The 20,637-nt window shown below is 43.5% G+C and overlaps 1 protein-coding gene and 1 long non-coding RNA gene across 3 annotated transcripts in view; one reads left to right on the forward strand and one right to left on the reverse strand.

Moving 5' to 3' along the window:
- The window catches only part of LRPAP1 (LDL receptor related protein associated protein 1), a 142,872-nt gene extending 138,793 nt beyond the window's left edge, over window positions 1–4,079 (forward strand). Inside the window, exons 7-8 of the mRNA XM_078678538.1 lie at window positions 431–607; window positions 3,234–4,079. Of these exons, the coding sequence (XP_078534664.1) occupies window positions 431–607; window positions 3,234–3,302 (246 nt within the window). The 3' untranslated portion in view covers window positions 3,303–4,079. The remainder of the gene's footprint in view (window positions 1–430; window positions 608–3,233) is intronic.
- The window catches only part of LOC144821843 (uncharacterized), a 427,743-nt gene that overhangs the window by 347,427 nt on the left and 59,679 nt on the right, over window positions 1–20,637 (reverse strand). The gene's annotated exons all lie outside the window — the stretch shown is intronic.

Genomic DNA, 20,637 nt, shown 5'->3' on the forward strand with positions numbered 1-20,637 from the left:
GCATGTTGGGGGCAGGGAAAACAACCGCTCACTTGTCCTCTCACATCTTAATCGTGATATATACAAATGTTATCTTCATTGTTTGAAATCAGAATCCATATGTATCCTGTCTTAATGGGATTGCAGCTAGAATAGGACAGCGCTTGAACAAAGCCATCTTTTTTCTTCCTCTTTTCATCTATTGACCCACATTTAAGCAGTATATTGTTCCTTCTGTGTACAGTATTCTTTGAGATTCAATTGCCTGCGAAGTCGGTCGTTTTTATGTTTCCTACATTTATATTACAAGATTCTTTGAAATTAATTGAATGAGAGCATCAAATAGAATGGGAGGATCGATGCATTTTTTTAAAAGTTGGGTACCCTGAAAGATCGCCCACCCGCCCGTGTTTCAATCTGATATAACATTCACTCTTTGTTCACATTCTAGGAGGAGCTAAAACATTTTGAAGCAAAAGTCGAGAAGCACCAGCATTATCAGAAACAGCTGGAAATCTCCCATGAAAAACTAAAGCATGTCGAAAAGACCGGTGACAAAGAACATCTACTCAGAAACAAAGAAAAATACACCATGCTGGCCGAAAAGACGAAAGAATTGGGTTATAAGGTTTGTAGACCAGCTGGCTGCGCATGCTGTTATGAAAGTTCCTCTGTTCCGGTTATCTTGCGTTGTAAAGACTTTGTGCTGCTGCTATCACCATGGAACTGATTAATAGTGGATTTTAAGAGTTCTGTCCGTCCTTTATTTCATTGCTGCACAACACTCACTCGCTGTGCAAAGCAGATCTTTGTCTTGCCAGCACTGTTTTAACCTTGTAATGCTGAGACAATGTTTGGGGCACTTTGCGTTCAAGCCTTGATAACTTACTTTCAACAAAAGGCATCCAGGCCACATCTGCACCATTTTTCCCTCATGTTGGGGATTGTAAAGGTACCCAGGGTTTGTGGATTCTCCCGGGGGAACCAAAAAATAGCCAAAATATAACAAAATTGTGGGGGATTTGTGAAAAATGTGAAAAAAAGTGTTGTGCAAGAAAGTGTTTTTTTTCCTAAAAATTCCATCAACAAAAGGTTTGTTGTGTTGAGATCACCTTCTTTCCAGCTTTCAGCAAAAGGTAGACTTGTAAAAATATAATTTTATGCGTTAATGGTTTTTTTTTTAACTAGTAGTCCATTTATTTCCCTGTTTTTGGTTGTTTCTGTCTGTTTCCAGGTTGTGGTGAAAACCGGTATGAAAGCCATGGGTGAACCAGGAAAGCTATACATTTCTAAAAAGTAAACCTTCAGAATTCAGCAAAGGGTCATGTGTTCAGATTGCTCGGGGTCTTCCCTGAGAAAAACCAAAAAATTGTCAAAACCAAAAAATAATTAAAACAAAGTGGTAAAAATAGAAGTAATTGCCATTATTTTACTCTTTAATTACTGGGTCATGATGACCGGGATTGTAAAGGTAAAGAAGTGGTGATAATATCACAAAACAGGAAGGTTCTCAAGAACTTTGATTTCATAAGGTAGTAGACTATATAGAATATTAGTATGTTAAAGAAGAGACGGAATCATGTCAAAAAAGTGCTCACTATGCAACCTCATATGTATTGTTTTAATGCATCGTTTTCCAAATTTGCAATCTAATGTATATTTAGCAAATTCTGTTTTAGTTTTTTTTTAAAGGGGGAAGGTGATGCGATGTATGCAATGTGTCTCGAGGCACTCTTCAAGACACATTTCAATGTTATTAGTATTTTTAACGCGTGCATGTAGCGGACACTGGCAGGGATTTAAAAAGCAGTCGGACTCCGTGCCAGATGAACACATTATGCCATATGTGACATTAACAAGTGAAATAAGGAAGTTAAGCCTTGCTTTGGTCTACGTGGAGTCCCTTATGACACTGGGCCTGTTGTATACGACGAGAGAGCCCCCAAAACGCAACATAGAAAGATCAAGATTCTGCCTTTAAAATTAACCCATTTTAGTGATGTGGTTAGCTTCAGTAGAGCCTGGCACGGCCACCACTCCGGGAAGCCTGTAAAAAATCAGACAATTCTGAAAATTAAACTGCATCGCGAGTCTAAAATGATGTTTCTTACCCAGACTGCCCTGCGAGTGCCAACGTGTGGTTAAAAGCATGTATTTTCCTCACATTTCTGTGAGGGAGAGTTAAAAGTCTATGTGAGTATCCACAAACTTCCTACCACCATCCATTCCATCACTTTTTCCACTATAAACGGCACCCTGCTTATGTGGTTTGGCCTATTGCCTGTAGCAGAAATAGATTAGTGTCTTGATATGGTCACAGATTTCATCTATAAATGTTGTTCTTCGCATGGGTACTGATGTGGTCCGTTCTTGCTTTGAGTAATGCACAGATTTCCCCAGTGCCCTTCTGAGCATTTTAGAAGTAATTAGAGGATTTGAATATCACATCCTGCAAAATTGGGGGCGGAGCAGGAGGGTTTAAAGTCCATACAGAGACACAGGCGTCGGCTTGAGGATTCTAAATGTTACAACACTCAGATTTGTGTAATAAGTTATTCTGCTTTCTTGGGTTTATGTACTTTAACACAAAACCACATGTTTGTGTTAAAGATGGCTGCTAGAGAGTTTCTGGCTTACACACTCTGTGATGGGTTATCCCTTAAATTGCATACATATGCACACATATGTGAAAGGATATAGTCAGGACCGGACTGACCGTAGCAGTTCCCCGGAGGGGGTGGGGGCCCAGCCGGGGAACTTTTGTGGCCGCGGCTGCCGGTTTTCTTACTGGGGGCTAGTTTTGCTATTTTATTCTCCCCACATCCCCCCCTCCCCCACCCAGGGCCGGTCAAGCTGCAACCTGCCAGAGCTGGTTGCTGTTCCTAGTCTGGGCCTGCTTATCGTCCGGAATTTTCGAGTTTCAAGTGTCCCTCTCCACAACCATTCAGTCATTTTAAAGCAGGTAAAATGTGTGACTGTAAAAATGGCCCAGTGAAGTGCAAAAAAACTCCGTTATCAGTGTTCAAAAATCTGTTGCTATTATGTCACATTTCTCAGGGTTAAACTTGGAGTGGGCTGTTTTCACATGCTACAATCACCAATCCCCATCGAGATCTGTGCTTCTGGGTGCAAGATTACTGCTGTTGTACTCCTGTATTATATGAGAAAAATATTGATTTATATCTTCTTTCGAAGACTGAGTTTAATAGGTCAGTGTTGTAAACTATACACTTTTTTCATTTTCATTTCTGCAGGTAAAGAAGCACCTTCAAGACCTAACTGGCAGAATATCCAGAGACGGGCTAACACACAATGAACTTTGAAGTTCATCATAATAGTAGTTAGGATAGGATGTCCATAATTAACACCCTTTACAATTTGCCAAGAAGGCATTTGTCTGTTTACCTGACTCCACATGTAATTTAAATCTCCTCTAGGTTTATTGTCTTCTTAATCAATTTAAAAGGAAATTACGTGTTGCTAAAGGAAATTACGTGTTGCTCTGATGTAGAACTGGAGATATACAGGCATAGTTGTAAGATTGTTTAGTGTTATATTGTGTACCACAGGTCATTCCTTTCCATTGGTAATAGTTTTGCACAATTTCAGCTGTTTCTAAAGTGTGTATTTAAGATCGAGGTCTGCTGTTCAAACGCATAATCCATGCCAATATTCTACTGTGTAGGAAAGTACTGCATGATTTCACCATTATCAAGATTAGTGTTTTCAGAACTTCCAACTATAAGCATCAGGAGATGGACAAGCTCATCCTAAAAAAACGCCATTCCTACGAATATATATATATATATATATATGTGATTTCACTAGCAAACATTACACAATTGTTTTACAATGCAAGATAATTCTTTGCGAGCCACGAATATTTATATCTTGATGAAAGTCTTTGACATTTTTACAAGAAGACGTAATTTGAAATGGTGTTGATTGAGAGCTATTCACTGCAAAAGATGTGCCAGCCAAAGTGGGCATTGTGGTAAAATCAATAGCTGTTGGCTACAATAAAGTGTTCTCTTTTTGTACATTTTGCACTTAAATTGATTGTACATGCAAATAAAATAAACAATGATTTTTGAAACCTTTTTTGCCTCTTGAATTTTTTATTTCTCAAAAGTAGAATCTGTTTATGACAAACTGAATGCATATAATACTTATTTATATGTCTAGAGTGCACTGCTACTTGGATTAAAATATCCTGGGGCTGGACAGACACAGGTTCAGAAGTCTTGAGTTCTTGATAGAGCCTTATTAGACCTGGCTTCCTTGGCGTGATTTCCCCTGACATTTTGTCTTCCGTCCTCTTGTTTTTTACTGTTTTGCTGAATTCGTTTTTGCTGGCTTGATGAATCTGGGCACTTTATCCCTGCTAAAAAGTGCCAAAGTGCATGTGCTCTTTACTTAAAATATGGTAACATTGGTTTATCCACAATTGGCATATTTAATTTACTTTTAAGTCCCTAATAAAGTGCTCTACATGTCCCCAGGGCCTGTAAATCAAATGTCACTTTTGGGCTTGCAGCACTGATTGTGCCAACTGCTTAAGTAGCCCTTTAAACATGTCTAAGGCCTGCCACTGCAGAGCCTGTATGTGCAATTTCTAAACTGCCATGTCGACCTGGCTAGTTAACCCACTCAGCAACACAACAAAATGATGGACGGAGTGCTGAAACTTTTTAAGCCATCATTTTTTTGCTCTCCATGCCACCCCAGTTTGGACCAGGCATATGCAAATCAGTCTTGACTCTGCTCCCCATGGAAACAGTTCAGCCCTAACTGCCAAGCCAGGTCCTCCTTGGACTGGAAACAATCATCCTAGAACCTGTTTCGGGGTATGCTCAGATGTGGGTCCCTTGCTCACTTTGCCACTGAATTCAATATATAGTTGGCTGATGAGGAGTGTTACCCTGAAACTGGTCTCAGGATGTTATCCTGTTAGGATTTTAACAGACTTTTAGATTTATTGTTTCGTTACTCACTGGCGCTTCGGTTCCGTTTTGTTAGCCTGGGTGACTGTGGAAGTTGTTTTGACCTTCTCTCCCCGCCCCGTTCCGCCGCAGCTTGTGCCATTTGTTGCAGAGGGCTAAGGCACCGGACATACTTGCCAGCACTTCCAGGTCGGGAACAGCTGATGCTTGCCAGAGACGTCCGACTTACTGCTGTTTAAGCAGCATGCCGGAACAGACACGCAGCAGGCGTGTGCAGCGCGCCAAAGGCAAACCCATCTGCGCCCGTCAGCACCTGGACCAGGCTCAGGGCCACCCCCGTTCATTCTCTACTGTTATTGGGACCTAATCTAAAGTACACAAGAGATAATTTGTTGAATCTTAATGCCCAGTTGGAAGACTCCTGCCCGCAACTCGATCCTTTGAACGAGCCTAAGAAATGCCCTTTATGTGACATGGATTTTCTTTTCACTAAAATAAAATGTGGTTCAAGTACACAACAGCACTTCTATCCGCAAACAGCTTTATTTAAGTCCCTCCAAGGACTGCTCCTGAACGCGCGCTCTTTAATTAAACATAATATCGAATTTGCCGAGCTGCTGGCAGCCCATAATATAGATATGGCATTTGTTACAGAAACGTGAGCAGATAGTACGTCTGATCCTGAGCTCTCCTTAGCCATTCCCCAAGGATATTTTCTAATCATGAATGACACACAGGATAAACAGGGAGGGCGACTAGCGATTATTTTAAAGGATAACCTATTGATAAAAAGTTGCACTTTAGGAAGTGGCCCTGACTGTGAATTGCTTTCATTTAATATCACTATGAGCGAAAATGATATATTCAATGGTACATTGCTGTATAGACCTCCAGGGGCACCTCCAGGGGCAAAAAACAAGTTTGTAGAGACTATAGGTTATATTATCGGCTCTAGTGATGACTTTCAGGACTTTTCTATCCTAGGTGACTTCAACTGTCACCTAGAAAATATAAATGACCAATATACAATCTCGCTTCTAGAGTTGATGGCCAGTGTCTCGATGGAATAACTGGTCAAGCATCCAACTCATGAAGGCGGGCACACTCTAGATGGGATATTCACATCGAATCCACATTTGAAAGTGCAGGAGATTTTGCCAATCTCATGGTCTAATCACATGGCCATTCGGTTTGTGTTTACCTCTTCCCACCATCTTACTCGTCCTCATTCTGCCCTCAGGACGTTTAAAGGGAGGAACTGGAAGGAAATCTGTCCACAACAACTGCAATTAGCACTAGTTGCTTCTAAACTGATCCTAATACTCAAAGTTAACACAGCCACTAACAGTTTTACTAATTGGTTAGAAACTGCAGTAAATATCCTAGCCCCTGAAAAAACATTTACTAGCAAATGGTTAAATAAATCAGAACCCTGGTTTTGTGACTCACTACGTACCCAGAAGCAACTCTGCAAACGAGCAGAGAGGCGCTGGAGAAAAACGTATATGGAAGCCGAGAAAACGTTCTATTCACAATCACTGAGCAAATCTAAAAAGATGATCTTTAAGAAAAGAAGCAACTACGTTTCAGAGAAAATCAAGCAGGCAGGCAATTCAAGCAAAATACTTTTTTCAACCTTAAAGGAATTAGTGACACTACCTACTCCATCAGTACTGAATAGCAGTGTTGCTTTCTGTAATCAGCTCGCAGATTCTTTTAGTGACAAGGTGCTTTATATCTAAGATTCCTTTAGAGGAAATGATATTGAGTCTCAAGTGAATCAACCCTCTACATCTCCTTGTCAGCCTGGCGACGGTTTGAATGCTTCCATCCCTCCCAACGGAGACCAGGTCTCGCAGATAGCTAGATCAGTAAAAGCAGGGGCTCCATCAGACCCTTACCCCCCCTAAAATATTCCATCTGGCAGCTGATGAAATTCGCGAGCAACTCGGCTTGCTTTATAATGAGATCCTTAAGTCCGGCGTCTTTCCAGAGGCCTGGAAGAAGGTTTCTATTCTCCCTCTGCTAAAGAAAACCTATCTTAGACCCCGGCGATTACAACAATTATAGACCTATAGCAAGGATCCCGTTTCTAAGGTTCTGGAAAAAATTATAAATCTCCAATTTACAGCCTTCGTGTCTTCGGAAAATTTGCTGGACTCTTCACAATTCGGCTTCTGGCAAGGGCATGGAATGGAGACAGCCTTGGTTATGGCAGCAGAGGAGCTTCACCACGCTGGACTCCGGTGCAAAGGCCGCCCTGATCCTTTTGGCTCTCTCAGTGGTCTTTAACACCGTGAACCATGACATTCTCATTCAAAGGCTCCAGAAGTTGGGAGTCTCAAACCTAGCACTAAGTTTGCTTAAATCCTACCTCAACAACAAGATACAATGTGTGCGGATCGGAGACTCTAGTTTGAAACAATTTTCACTTCCTTGTGGGGTGCCGAAGGGCTCCTCTCTGAGCCCGACACTGTTTAATCTGTACGTCACCCCCCCTAGCTGATGTCATCAGGCAGTTCGGGTTATCGCTGGTGTCCTCTGGCGATGATACCCAGATTGTAGTATCCATCTCAGGCAATCTGGAAGAAACGGCGGCCCGCTTTAATCAGTGCATAGCCTGCGTGGATCACTGGATGAGTGCAAACTGCCTAAAGCTTAATGGTAGTAAAACAGAGGTTCTCCTGTTGGGCTCCAACACCTCCTTTTGGTCCCAGAGCTGGTGGCCTCGAGCTATGGGATCACTTCCCACCCCTGTGCATAAAGTAACAAATCTGGGCGTCATCTTTGATGACAGGCTCACCTTCCAACATCAAACTAACAAGGTTGCCTCCCAGGTACATCTGACTTTAAAATTAATTCGGAAGGTGAAACCTTATATTGCCCCAGCGCAGTAAAAACACTGGTGACAACTTTGGCATTGGCCAGACTGGACTATGGAAACGCCCTTTACTTAGGCCTCCAGAAACAGCACCGGCTCGAACTGCAGCAGGTTCAAAACTCCGCTGCCAGGATGTTGCTGAATATTCCTAAATTCCAGTCGGTGTGCCAAGGATTAAGACATCTACACTGGTTGCCGGTGAAGAAGAGATCTGAATTTAAGGTCTTGTGTTTAGTGTTTAAGGTGCTAAAGGGTACTGGACCCAAATATTTGAAACAGCACCTGCTGTGGTATCTTCCAGGCAGAACACTGCGTTCAGCTCAGAGCAAACTTCTGCAGATGCCTAAATTCAGGAGAGTTTGCTGGAGAGGTAGTAGTTTTCTGCTCAACACTGTCAAATTGTGGAATTCACTTCCTTTACCCATAAAAAATTGCCCAACACTACCATTGTTGAGAAAGGCTTTGAAAACTTTGTTTTTCTCATTATAAATCCTCATTCATTTCTCATCTCTGATATATTCCTCCGCAGTAGCGCCTAGACGCGCTTGGGCATTGAAGCGCAATATACATTTTAAATTAATTCATTCATTCATTATTTTGCTCGGTCCAGGAGGGATATTGCTTGGCATTTCGGGCTGGACTGTTCACATGAGGAGCAGGGTCAAGACTGATTTGCATATGGCTGGGTCTCAGCTGGGGTGGCAAAGTGAGCTAGAAAGGGACACTGTGCGCTTCAAAGCATCTCTTTGTAGTCTCCCCCACTTCAAAGGCACAACTGGGTATATGTTCTGGACCTCTGACACAACCAACTCTGAACACTTCTGGAACTGAGGACATTCTACCAGGAGGAAAGACTGCTGTTCTCCTCCAGCACTGCCACTTTGCTGAACTGCTTTGCTATGTTTGTCTGCTGCCTACTGCTTCTTGCCCGGGAGCGAGAAGGACTTTACCGGCATCTCTACATCCCAGAACCAAAGTATCTCCAAGGGCTTTTTGGCTTGCTTCTTGATTCTTAAGTCACAGGGAGATCAATGGATTCTGTCAGCTGTGAGCCCTGCTCTGCCAAGTTGTGCCACTCTAGCCCTTGGCCTTTGGAACGGAGTATCAAGTGCTGCATCTGCCAGAACCCACGCATTATCATTGTTGTGCCGATCTGAACCGACATCCCCGCTCTTGCAGCATTGCTCACTTAGGCAGGGGAGACACTAAGTTAAGCAGTTACCATGCGTCAGACCAGGATGAAAGCTTGTTGCTAAAGATCAGAATCTCAGTTTTATTGTAGTGTGGTCAAAGATGATTAATTTCCATTTCCATCCAGCTAGCAATAGCTTTAAGGTAGTCTTTAAAATGCTTCTGCATGATTCTGTCCTGACAAGGAGATGATGGATGGAGCACAGAAACTTTACAGAACTCCCCTTCAGTCACAGATCTGGGTTGCATACATCATCATTCTTTAGCTCACTTCACCACCTCAGTTCAGACCCAGCTATACGCAAATCAGTCTTGTCACTGTGCCTTGTGGGAACAGTCCAACCCGAACTGCCAAACCATGTCTTCCCAGAACCGGAATCAAGCATCCTGGGACCGGTTTCTGAGTAACGCCCTTCATCAGCCAGGCTAGCTTGAATCCCGTGGCAAAGTGAGCAAGGGACACACGTCTTGGCATACCCTGCCAATTTAGGGCGAACAAAGCAAATACAAGGAGATGATGGATGGAGCGCTGAAACTTTTCAGACACTCACCCCAGTCACAGATCTGGGTTGAATCCATCATCATTCTGTAGCTCACTTCGCCACCTCAGTTTAGACCCAGCTATATGCAAATCAGTCTTGACCCTGTGCCTCATGGGAGTCAAGTGTCATCTGCTTAAACAGTTCTACCAAAGGGACCATTAATAAGTTAATCAGTCGGACTGCACACTGATCCTTTATGGAACTCCGCAGGTAAGTGGTTTATTGTTTGAAAGAAAAGGTGGAGTGAGGCGGCCTGTGAGTTTTCAGCTAAGAAAAAACAGAACTTATCTTAGACCCTGTCTTTCACCCCACCTGCAAACCATTACAGACCCTTGAGGAGGATGGAGTGGGTGAACCCGACCAAGGTTGCTGAAAGGCCCAGTACGAGCAAGGCCACAACTTCACTCGGGCTGGACTGTTCCCATTGGGCGCAGGGTCAAGACTGATTTGAATATTACTGGGTCCAAACTGGAATGGCATGGTGAGCAAAAAAGCAATGGATTTAGGCCCTGATCTGTGTACTGGGGTGAATGTATGACATTGTTCTGCATTCTGTCCTTCAAATGTACTTTTTGCATTTGTCACCCTGAGTGGGACGGGTATGCCCAGACGTGGGTCCCGTGCTCTTCATGCCACTGGAGTCAAGCTATCCTGGCTGATGAGGGCTGAAAGCCCAAAACCGGGCCTAGGATGCTTGATTCCAGTCCAGGGAGGACCTGGCCTGGTAGTTCGACTCTGACTGTTCCCATTGGGCGCAGGGTCAAGACTGATTTGCATATTGCTGGTTCCAAACTGGAATGGCAAGCTGAGCAAACAAGCTATGGATTTAGGCCCAGATCTCTGTTCTGGGGGGGAATGTATGACATTGTTCTGCATTCTGTCCATCAATTGTTATTTTTGCATTTTTTAGATCCGACATTGAAGCACAAACCGTTGGATTTAAGGTATATAAATAAATAAAATGTGGGTACACATGATAAGATATTGTTACTAGTTACTAGTTAACTAAAAGTCCACTTAAGTGGAAGGGTGTGAATCCGGGTTGGATTGGGATAAAAAAAATCGGCCCAGGCACACCAAAAAAAGTGGCCCACATTTGTGTATTGGTTTTCCGCAAAACACTGCTTCAGCTAAGTTTTATGAAAAGAAAGGGGATGGGAGGCATGTTTTATTAACTTCACTTTGATAAAAAAAAATGCACAGATTAGTTCACACTGCTGAGCCACACATGAATGCAAGTGAGATCACTTCTGCTCAGGCCCCCTGCTCCCGCTCAATCAGCATCCATTAATGGGCCGCCCCAGCGAGAGAAAGGGAGTGATACCTCAGCCAAACTGCCTCTAGAAAGGCCACTCAGGCACCCACTGGGCTGGTGGCGGCATTCTGACAGCACAGACAGCCCCAGGGCTGTCCAACAAAGCAGCCCACAGCTTGAACTCGGCTACCAGCCCTTTGGCCATTTCCCGAGTGCCCTCGTTACCAATCCGACCTTGGTTTGAATTAGTGGAAAGAACAGAAGCGAAAACAGCAGATTCTGTGGGAAAGTACAGTGTGGCACAAAGCAAAATACATTTGTATAGTAACGTGGGCAAAGCAGAGGACAGTATGCAACGTGCTCATGCTAACATATGGAAAACGACGATGGGCATGCGTGGGACCTATGACAGTATTTTTTCCTTTCCTCTAAAAATAACTGACAATCTAGCAACAGGTGTAATATGTATTTCATTTTCAAATAACATGGACAACAGCCATTGTTAAGCGACACCTAACTTTTAGGGCCGCGTATCCTCTATCCTTAGTCTATCCCAATCCAGAACTGCAAAATTACATTTGTTAATCATTTGTCCAATAATTGGTCCAGGTAGGGAAAAGACACAGCCACCCCAAGGTATTCTAAAGTATGACAGACGTTTCTGAGGTAAGATACCGTTTGTCACTAATAAGAGTACATTTTGACTTTTTCTTGCAAGACTCTTTAACAGGTTCCTCTTCATATGTTCATCAGCATCAATTACCCTAAATGCCATACTAAATGTGGACATACTGTGGACATTAATTTTGAAGGCAATTTATGTTCATATCCCATTATTTCCTGAAATAGCACTAATGATAGTTTATCCCTGGTATGATCATATTTGAAGCTGCTCTAGCAATCACGGTCCAGATTTCAAAATTTATCTCCCACTGCCTGCATCATTGTATTTTTAGGCAGACAAAGACTCTATAATAATACCCAGTCAGACCGCTGGTCCATGGCCAACAACTCAGCCTCATAGAGGGCCTGTGGGGCCAACTTTCCTATAAGCAGATTGTTGCAAAGTCATCCTGTGCCTTGGTACTGGTGGTAACTTACTCTGACTGCCCCCGGACTCTGCCTAACCAGGGCCAGTGCTATACTAAAAACACACTTAGAATACAGTGAAAACACCTACATACATTAAGGTACACTATGGGTTAGGGTACCCCTATGATAGGCATGACCTCTCTTATTAGGCCCTAGTTGTAATAGGGCAGGGGGATTAAAACTACCTTCAAGTCCTTAGTATATAATAGGGCAATATATATAATAGTGAACAAAATCATCAAAAGTTGTGCCTTTATGTTCTCTCTCCTAAAATATACATTGCTTTTAATAATGCAGAATTTTTTTTAAAAAGATGGTAGAGGGGAATGTACGAATATTAGTGAGACATTTGTGAAAATTCATAACAGGAACTAAATATCCCATACTATTGTAAGGTTCAATAAGGCCAGCACTAAAGTCTCCATTTAAAACTGCACGTGAACTTACATGATAACTTACTTAGAAGTAGTTCTGGGTGCAGCACATTTCTTGGTAAAGCATTTTATCAGGTTTTCCGTACACTCTGACCAAGGCTAGGAACATTGAACAGGATGCCATTGCATTGGTTGGCTGGTTGGAGACCGATTTGAGTCTCAAGACAAATAATCACATCACAAAAGGTAGATCTGTTTCCACAGTTTTCATGGGGAATCAGAGTGGTCAATGTAAGAAGCTGGCTTTTTATGTAGTAGTGCCAATGTAATGACTCCCCATCCAAAAAGTCCAAACGACCCATATTGGTTTACTGGGCTTACTTTATTATCAACTTCTCTATTTGAGGTTGTGTGGTTGAGTAGCTTAGGCTTATCATAGAGCACTGTTTAGCATTTGTTCTACACACACAGGCAATAAATGGTTTGCGCACTCAAGAAGAAATATGAGTCCAATTTATAAAAAATAAAGTAGATTTTTACATTATTTTAGACACCAAGATCTTTAAACGAACTTTCGTAAATTTAGAGAAATCTATTTTACAAAGAAATAGCAAAAATACTTAATGTTTTTTGTGGTATGAGCCTCAAATGCTACAATGTTAACCTATGGAGGACAAACACGAAGCAAAATAGTACTTGCAGTCGAATTTCAGAGGTGCCCATTTGAACTTAAGGTGCTAGGGGCCAAAGTCAAAAGAACCACCAGCAGTTTATATTTACCTGACCTGGGCTGTCCGGGAGCAGAGGTGCTTGTCAGGATGGTAGCCCTGAGAGCCACACCGGTCAGGTCAGTGGTACCTGAAACAAAGAGGCTGCAATGGGGGGGGGGGGGGGGGACTTGGGAACAAGTCAAGAAGAACCCAAAGGGGGGGTCAAGTCATAAGGCCCCTAGGCCATGGGGACGCAGTCAGGAGTCACGGCCTGGGCTGTAGAACTTGAATGCAGAGGGTTTTGGCTGACTGGTTGGCCGGCCACTGGAATTTTAGGTTCTCACTTTTGTCCGTCATCTATCCTGAAGTCCCTCGTTGTACAGGAAGGCTTCCAAGGCGGTGGTGTCCGGGCTAGACAAAAAATAAACCTTGGCTGATTTCAAGTGCCCCGGTAATCATGGTATTTCTGTAGGGGGTGCCCTGGAGGGCCTAGCATCTCAAAACTGGGCAGAGAGACGGGGCTGGCCTTCTAGAGCCACCGAGAGCTCCAGTCGTGCTCCCCCTTCGGTGGGCCTGATGGCTAACAACATGGGGTACTGGACAAGTGCGGTTGATGCCTGTGAATGCAACGGGATGGCCCCTCCACCCAAGGAAAATGCTAGATTGTTGGCAAAGTACTGGACAGTCCTCCAAGTGTTGAGGAGGGTGCGAAGCTGCTGGAGGAGTCAGGTCTTTGCAATTGTCGAGGTGCCAGCAGCCAGGCAGGGTTTGGTCCCATTTTAGTGTAAGTCATCAGTTCTCATGGTATTGGCTCTCCTTTGTCTTTCTTCGGTTCCAAGGTAGTTGAATCTGCCTCTCTGGTATTGGGGGGGGCAATATTCTCAATTTAGGGATGTTTTAGTACATGTGGGAAGTGGGCATAACCCTGACCCAGAAATCTCTATTTTAACCAAAACCAAGATGGTGAAGCCCTTCTCTGGCTGTCAACTTCTGGTAGCTTACCTGAGGGGTGTGATTAGCCTGGAAGTGAAACATGCCTCCTGAATATCTCATTTTCCGCCTGCTCTGGTGTCAAATGGGTTCCAGGGTGAGGGGTGACTTTCCCCAGGTCTTGGGGAAAGCCAGGGTTGCCTTTCAAAGGAGGCTGATGCTTTGAAGCCTCTGGCCTTGAGATGCTAGTTCACTAGCCAACCTGCTGGAGGAGGTCTGAACACCTTCTGCCAAGCAAGCATTTTTCCTGATCTCTGAGAGCACGGGCTGTCCCTTGCATCGGGTCAGAAACCAGTCTGTTATAGTATGTTAGCTGACCGGTATCTTCCAGCCTGCTATGTGACTTGTAGGGTTACAGAGGGCAACTCTGGGTGCATGTCTTCCTAAATCTGATACTAGCATCAGTATGGATGTATTAAGACAAGGTGTTTGATAACAAACGCCGTTGTTTTCGGTAAAGCCATTATGTAGCTGACTAGCTCATAATGACCAGTGCCCAGTACATACTTTTAGAATGACTTCCTGATCACTTGCAATGCCTATCAATGGAGCTAGGTATCACAGGGGCATATTTGTTCACCCAGATGTGCCCTTGGATATAACATGATGCACCCTGTCTTAGGGCTCTAAAGGCTTGCTGTAGGGTGACTTGCATATAGTACATGTAGTGAACTTTGGCATTACCCACAGGGAGTAGGCACTGCTTTGTTTTCTGAATGGTTTGCACTATTTCACACATGCAATGGCAGTCTGCATGCAATTTGTTGTGGGTCCCTTAGGGTGGCATAATACATGCTGCAGCTCTTAGGGACCCTCTTTAGTACCCATGCCCTGGGTACCAGTGGTTCCATTTATCATAGACTTACAGGGGTGCTAATGCCCTTGCCAATTGTGTTACACTCAACATTTGCCTTGTTTTAGGGAAATAGCTCTGGCACTGAGGCCTGGTTAGCCGAGACCCAATACACTTCCAATTAAAAGCATCAGTACAAGTTGGCAAAAAGTGGGAGTGACCATATCAAAAAGAGGCACTTTCCTACTGTCATGGTCTGAGGTTGCAGATACCTGATATGTGTGGACTCAGTCCCCATATTCTGATGGTTATGTTGTCTGGATACACAGTCCTACTCAATTCATAGGAATGAAATAAGGCGCCACCAACATTGTAGGTCAGCTACTCATTAAGTGGGTCTCCTGAGTAGTTCTTGTTTGTCCCCTTATATGGAGACGTCCGTGGTGTTGGCGATTAATCCTCCTCATCTAAATCGGAAACACCTATTTCTGTCTGAAGGTTGTTTAATCCTAAACCTTTTAAAAGGATCATCCTACTATAGTATTTTCCTTCCTTTGAATACCATTCATTAAATATGGCGCAAGTAGCATTTATTCCTAATAATTGTAGACAAACTGTAAGAACAATGTTACATCAACAAGAGCTACCTCTTATAGGGAGAGATGTTATCTTCGTGGTAGAGGCCTGCAAAGCATACACAATAGAGTTATTCTTTTCATGGATCACTTTTCGTGCAGCAGATGCCAAAACACAAACATTTTGCACATAAGCTCAAACAGTAGTACCAGCCCAATCTAGGGCTAATGAAGATTTAGAAATACCATTAACCTTTCAGGAACATCAAAATTGGTTCTAAGGTGTCCTATCACAATCATTAAACAATGTATGACTGAGTCCTATCAGCAATGAGGAAGCAACCTGGCCAGTTCTAGCCGGCTATATTCCATACCCATTATTAGCACCATAAACAGTTGTAGAGTTCTGTGCTTTATATTACGTTCTAGTCTGACTATACAGACGTTTAACACAGTTTGTTATGCGTACAATAACAGCAATCTGGATGCAAGGGTATTGTGGACAAGCACAAGTGCTACTCAGGTGACCCGTGAAAAAGTACCAGACCAAACATTAGTGGCGCCATGTTGCAGGGATTCTGCGGATTTACAGAACTATGCTTGGGATCATAGAAACTTAGTAGGCAGGAACTGAGTCATCCTACCACCTGAGTACCCATGAGCCCGGGACGGACTAGCTACAGTGTCTCACTTGTCCTCCTGCTTCCAGAGGAACAAGTGATTAGATACTCCAGAACACAACACTCCGACCCGGAATCGCAGTTGGAAGACAGAGCCTTCATTCTCACACTCCTATTAGTCCACAAAAAAGATCTGACAGAGACACGAGAAAAGTTTAAAATGTTTATTTTAACTATGCAGTATGCATATGCAGTATATGTGCCAAAATAAGTAAGAAAATACCGAACACAAATACAGTCAACATAGCAAGTAGTCCATAAATCATAAAAGGAGCTGTCATTATATAAGACAGGGTAGCCTAAGCCCCCTCCCCTTCTACAGAAGCAAAATGATGATATATCAGAAGATCTCTGGGTGTTAGCAGCCGACCCCGTACCTTAGCATGCGCAGATGAAAGTTCTACATCTCGGGTGCTGTCACAATCTCTTCCCTGGAAAGATCCCTCTCCAAGTGTGTTGTTACTTATTCTGTGCATACATATGACAAAGTACAAGTTCCCAAACAACAGCTGCATTTGTGTGTTTGTCTAGGTACTAAGGCCTGACCAGAACAAAATTACAAGGGGCTTTGTTGTCTGACCTTGTCCACGGTGTGCAGATTAAATCCGCGGAAAGAACAGAAGCGAAAACAGCAGATTCTGTGGGAAAGTACAGTGTGGCACAAAGCAAAATACATTTGTATAGTAACGTGGGCAAAGCAGAGGACAGTATGCAACGTGCTCATGCTAACATGGAAAACGACGATGGGCATGCGTGGGACCTATGACAGTATTTTTTTTCCTTTCCTCTAAAAATAACTGACAATCTAGCAACAGGTGTAATATGTATTTCATTTTCAAATAACATGGACAACAGCCATTGTTAAGCGACACATAACTTTTAGGGCCGCGTATCCTCTATCCTTAGTCTATCCCAATCCAGAACTGCAAAATTACATTTGTTAATCATTTGTCCAATAATTGGTCCAGGTAGGGAAAAGACACAGCCACCCCAAGGTATTCTAAAGTATGACAGACGTTTCTGAGGTAAGATACCGTTTGTCACTAATAAGAGAACATTTTGACTTTTTCTTGCAAGACTCTTTAACAGGTTCCTCTTCATCAGCATCAATTACCCTAAATGCCATACTAAATGTGGACATACTGTGGACATTAATTTTGAAGGCAATTTATGTTCATATCCCATTATTTCCTGAAATAGCACTAATGATAGTTTATCCCTGGTATGATCATATTTGAAGCTGCTCTAGCAATCACGGTCCAGATTTCAAAATTTATCTCCCACTGCCTGCATCATTGTATTTTTAGGCAGACAAAGACTCTATAATAATACCCAGTCAGACCGCTGGTCCATGGCCAACAACTCAGCCTCATAGAGGGCCTGTGGGGCCAACTTTCCTATAAGCAGATTGTTGCAAAGTCATCCTGTGCCTTGGTACTGGTGGTAACTTACTCTGACTGCCCCCGGACTCTGCCTAACCAGGGCCAGTGCTATACTAAAAACACACTTAGAATACAGTGAAAACACCTACATACATTAAGGTACACTATGGGTTAGGGTACCCCTATGATAGGCATGACCTCTCTTATTAGGCCCTAGTTATAATAGGGCAGGGGGATTAAAACTACCTTCAAGTCCTTAGTATATAATAGGGCATGTCTGATTAGAGGCCAGCAGTCCTTTTTGCCCTTGTATGTGTGCACTGCTGAAGTTTGAGGTTGGTTTAAAAGCAGCCCTGTGTTGGGGACGGCTTTTAAAATGTAAATTGTGGCCACCCTCGACTTTGGTGTTTGGGGCACTTAGAAATTGATAAAGTACAATATTTTGGTATAGTAGGTAATCCCAGGATATTGCCTAGGTGTCCCGGGGGCTTGGGGGGGGGGGGGGGGCAGGTACTTATAAGGAGGACCCTTATACAATGCCGTGGTGATAGTGAAATGCTCATTTCACTTCCCCCGTTGTAGTAAAGTGCTTCCCAAAATTGACTTTTGTGCTAGGAGCACTGTGGAGTGAGGATCTACAATATTTTTACATATTTAGCACCCCTAAACTCTTCTCTCGGTGTTCCAGGGGTAGGGGCGGGGGATGAGTGGCCCTGTAGATACAGAGTCATTATAAAATGTTTTATAAACCCTGGTGTTGGAGCTAATCCCCAGTTAATCTTCCCCATTGCATATTCCCAGGCACATAGTTTAACATGGAAATAAGCTATTAATTAATAGCTAGTGCTAAGGATTGAAGTAAAATATAATTCAAGGACTTAGGAGAATGGTATTGATAAATCCAACAACATGCTGTTGTTGAATGTATCCTAAAATGTACAGAAAAGAAGTTATAAGACTTTGTTGTCTGTAAACCAAAATTCAGCCTGCCCGTGGTCTTCCCTGATTGGTCAGAGTTAACACCATGGATGCTGCAGATATTCCTCTGCTGTGCTTGAGCTTAATGTAAATGGGTGTGGTCATGACGAGCTCAGCTCGTCATGAGCACACGAGAGGTGTACCTCATGACGAGCTGAGCTCGTCCTGAGCATCGAAGGGGTTAAGCAGATTAGCCAGGCTGCTCTAATGAGGTGATAAGTAGACCCTGAGGTGAGGAACCATCTGGAAGGAGAGGGTTCAGCTGCACAGTAATGCCAGAGCTAGGGAGAAGGGTCATAAACCATGATCTTCAGTGAAGTAGGGGATAGGCAGAAGAAGCCAAGTCCAGTTACACCCATTCTCTATGAACCCTGCCAGTTGGCAGGCTTAAGGAAGGAATGTGCAGATGCCAGGGGAAGGGAGACTATGGAGATGAGCCATCCTGGAGGTAGGGTTAGCTAGCTCATGCCTCTCAGCTGAGACTTCAGCCATATTTAATTTTGGAGAAATAGTGCTTTCCAGGAGCCCATTGTGCCACACTGTGGAGGAAATGGTCATGCTCTGGGAGGTTGCCCTGCATCACATTGTACAGGAGTGCCCTCTTGCGTGATTTCAGAGAACAGTGAATAAAACTCTGAAAGGTGCAGGGCCGCTCAGATCTGCTGCTTGAAACAACAGAAGAAGAAGGGACCATGCTAGAAGTTCGATTTGCATCAACCAGACCCTGCACGCTGACTGCTGCACATTCTGGAACTACATCCCTGTAGACCTAACTGGTTTCAAAATGACTACAGCATGGACTCCCTGCAAACTACAGTTGAGCAGAGCTGACCTGGGTCATCAGGACCAAGAGTCCCGAGTCTGGAGTGACTCTAGTGGATTTGTAAGGGTTTTGTCCAAGTGGATTGTGGGAATTGCTGTCCCAAACCTTCAAGGAGCATCTTGGAGCTTCTGGACCCTTGGATTAAGTTTTGGGCATGTTGGGACTCTCAGAGGAACATCAGGAAAAAGTTTCCTAAGTTTGAAGAAGTTTGGAGCAACTTTGGAAAAAAAACTCCAAAGTGACTGACTCGACCTGGCCAGCAAAACCCGTCACCTTCAACCGCAAGCTGGTCTGCCCTCCAGGTTCGTCCAGCTGAAAAGCTCCAGAGGTACGACTTCCAGAGTTTGAATGGGAGTTAGTTGAAACCCAAGCTGGCGAACCCTCGACAAATCTGGCCTGGTGAAGAGAATAGAGGGACCCCGAGAGAAAAAGCTCTATAAATGTTTCTAAGTCTGCAGCTAAAAGACTTGGCCGGCCCCAACTGCGAGCCGGCCTTGTTCTTTGGTTCGTCCAGCCAGGAAGATCCGGAGGCCTGACTTCCATACGTTTGACCTGGAGCTCATCAAAAGGCAAGCTGGCGAACCCTCATCAAATCTGGACTGGTCGAGAGCTTCGAGGGACCCCAGCAGAAAAAGCTCCAGAAAAATGTCTAAGCCAGAAGGTAAAAACTTTGACGAGCCCTACCGCGAGGGGTAATCGTGCAGGCTCCATCGCGGTCAGCCTGAAACTTTGACTTTGTCCCCGACTAGCGAGACCAGCTGTCCCAATAGGCACTATAGGTTTCTATGTGCTATATAGTGCAAAATCTTTAAAAAGTTCATATCTCCGGTACGCTACATTGGATTTGTTTCGTTTTGGTGTTATTTTAAAGATTAAAATGTCTATTTTTATAAATTGGTGTTGTATTTTTATTGTATGTTGTCTTAATTATTAACTGAAATGGTGGTTTTAAATGTTTTACATACCTGTCTCTGAAGAAGTTAAGCCTGCCTGCTTACAAACTAGCTAACAAGGGTTGAGCATGGGAATAATTTTATGAGACCTATTCTGAGCCCTAGACTGTGTTAGTGGCCTTATTGCCAGTGGTAGATGTCTATGTACCGCTACTAATAATCCACTTTCCAGTGCTGATCAATGGAGGGAAACAGCGTTTACAACGCTGTCATTACAGCTCAGTACTATTACAACGCGGTTGTTACAACAACTGCGTTGTTAGTACACGATGCATTTGCATCGCAAGTCATTTCAACGACTTGCTGTAGGGGGCGCTGAGGTATTGGAAATGAATTCCAATACCTTCCCTACAGTTGTGCAAACTGGAGTAGGAATAGTAAATAATACTATTCCTAAGTCCAGTGCGCCCCCAACTGCAAGTCCTTGTAATGACTTGCGATGTAAATATATCACGTACTAAGGACACAGTCGTAACAACCGCGTTGTAAAAGCACA

Source organism: Lissotriton helveticus, chromosome 2_2 (assembly GCF_964261635.1).
Source record: "Lissotriton helveticus chromosome 2_2, aLisHel1.1, whole genome shotgun sequence".
Classification (NCBI taxonomy): domain Eukaryota; kingdom Metazoa; phylum Chordata; class Amphibia; order Caudata; family Salamandridae; genus Lissotriton; species Lissotriton helveticus.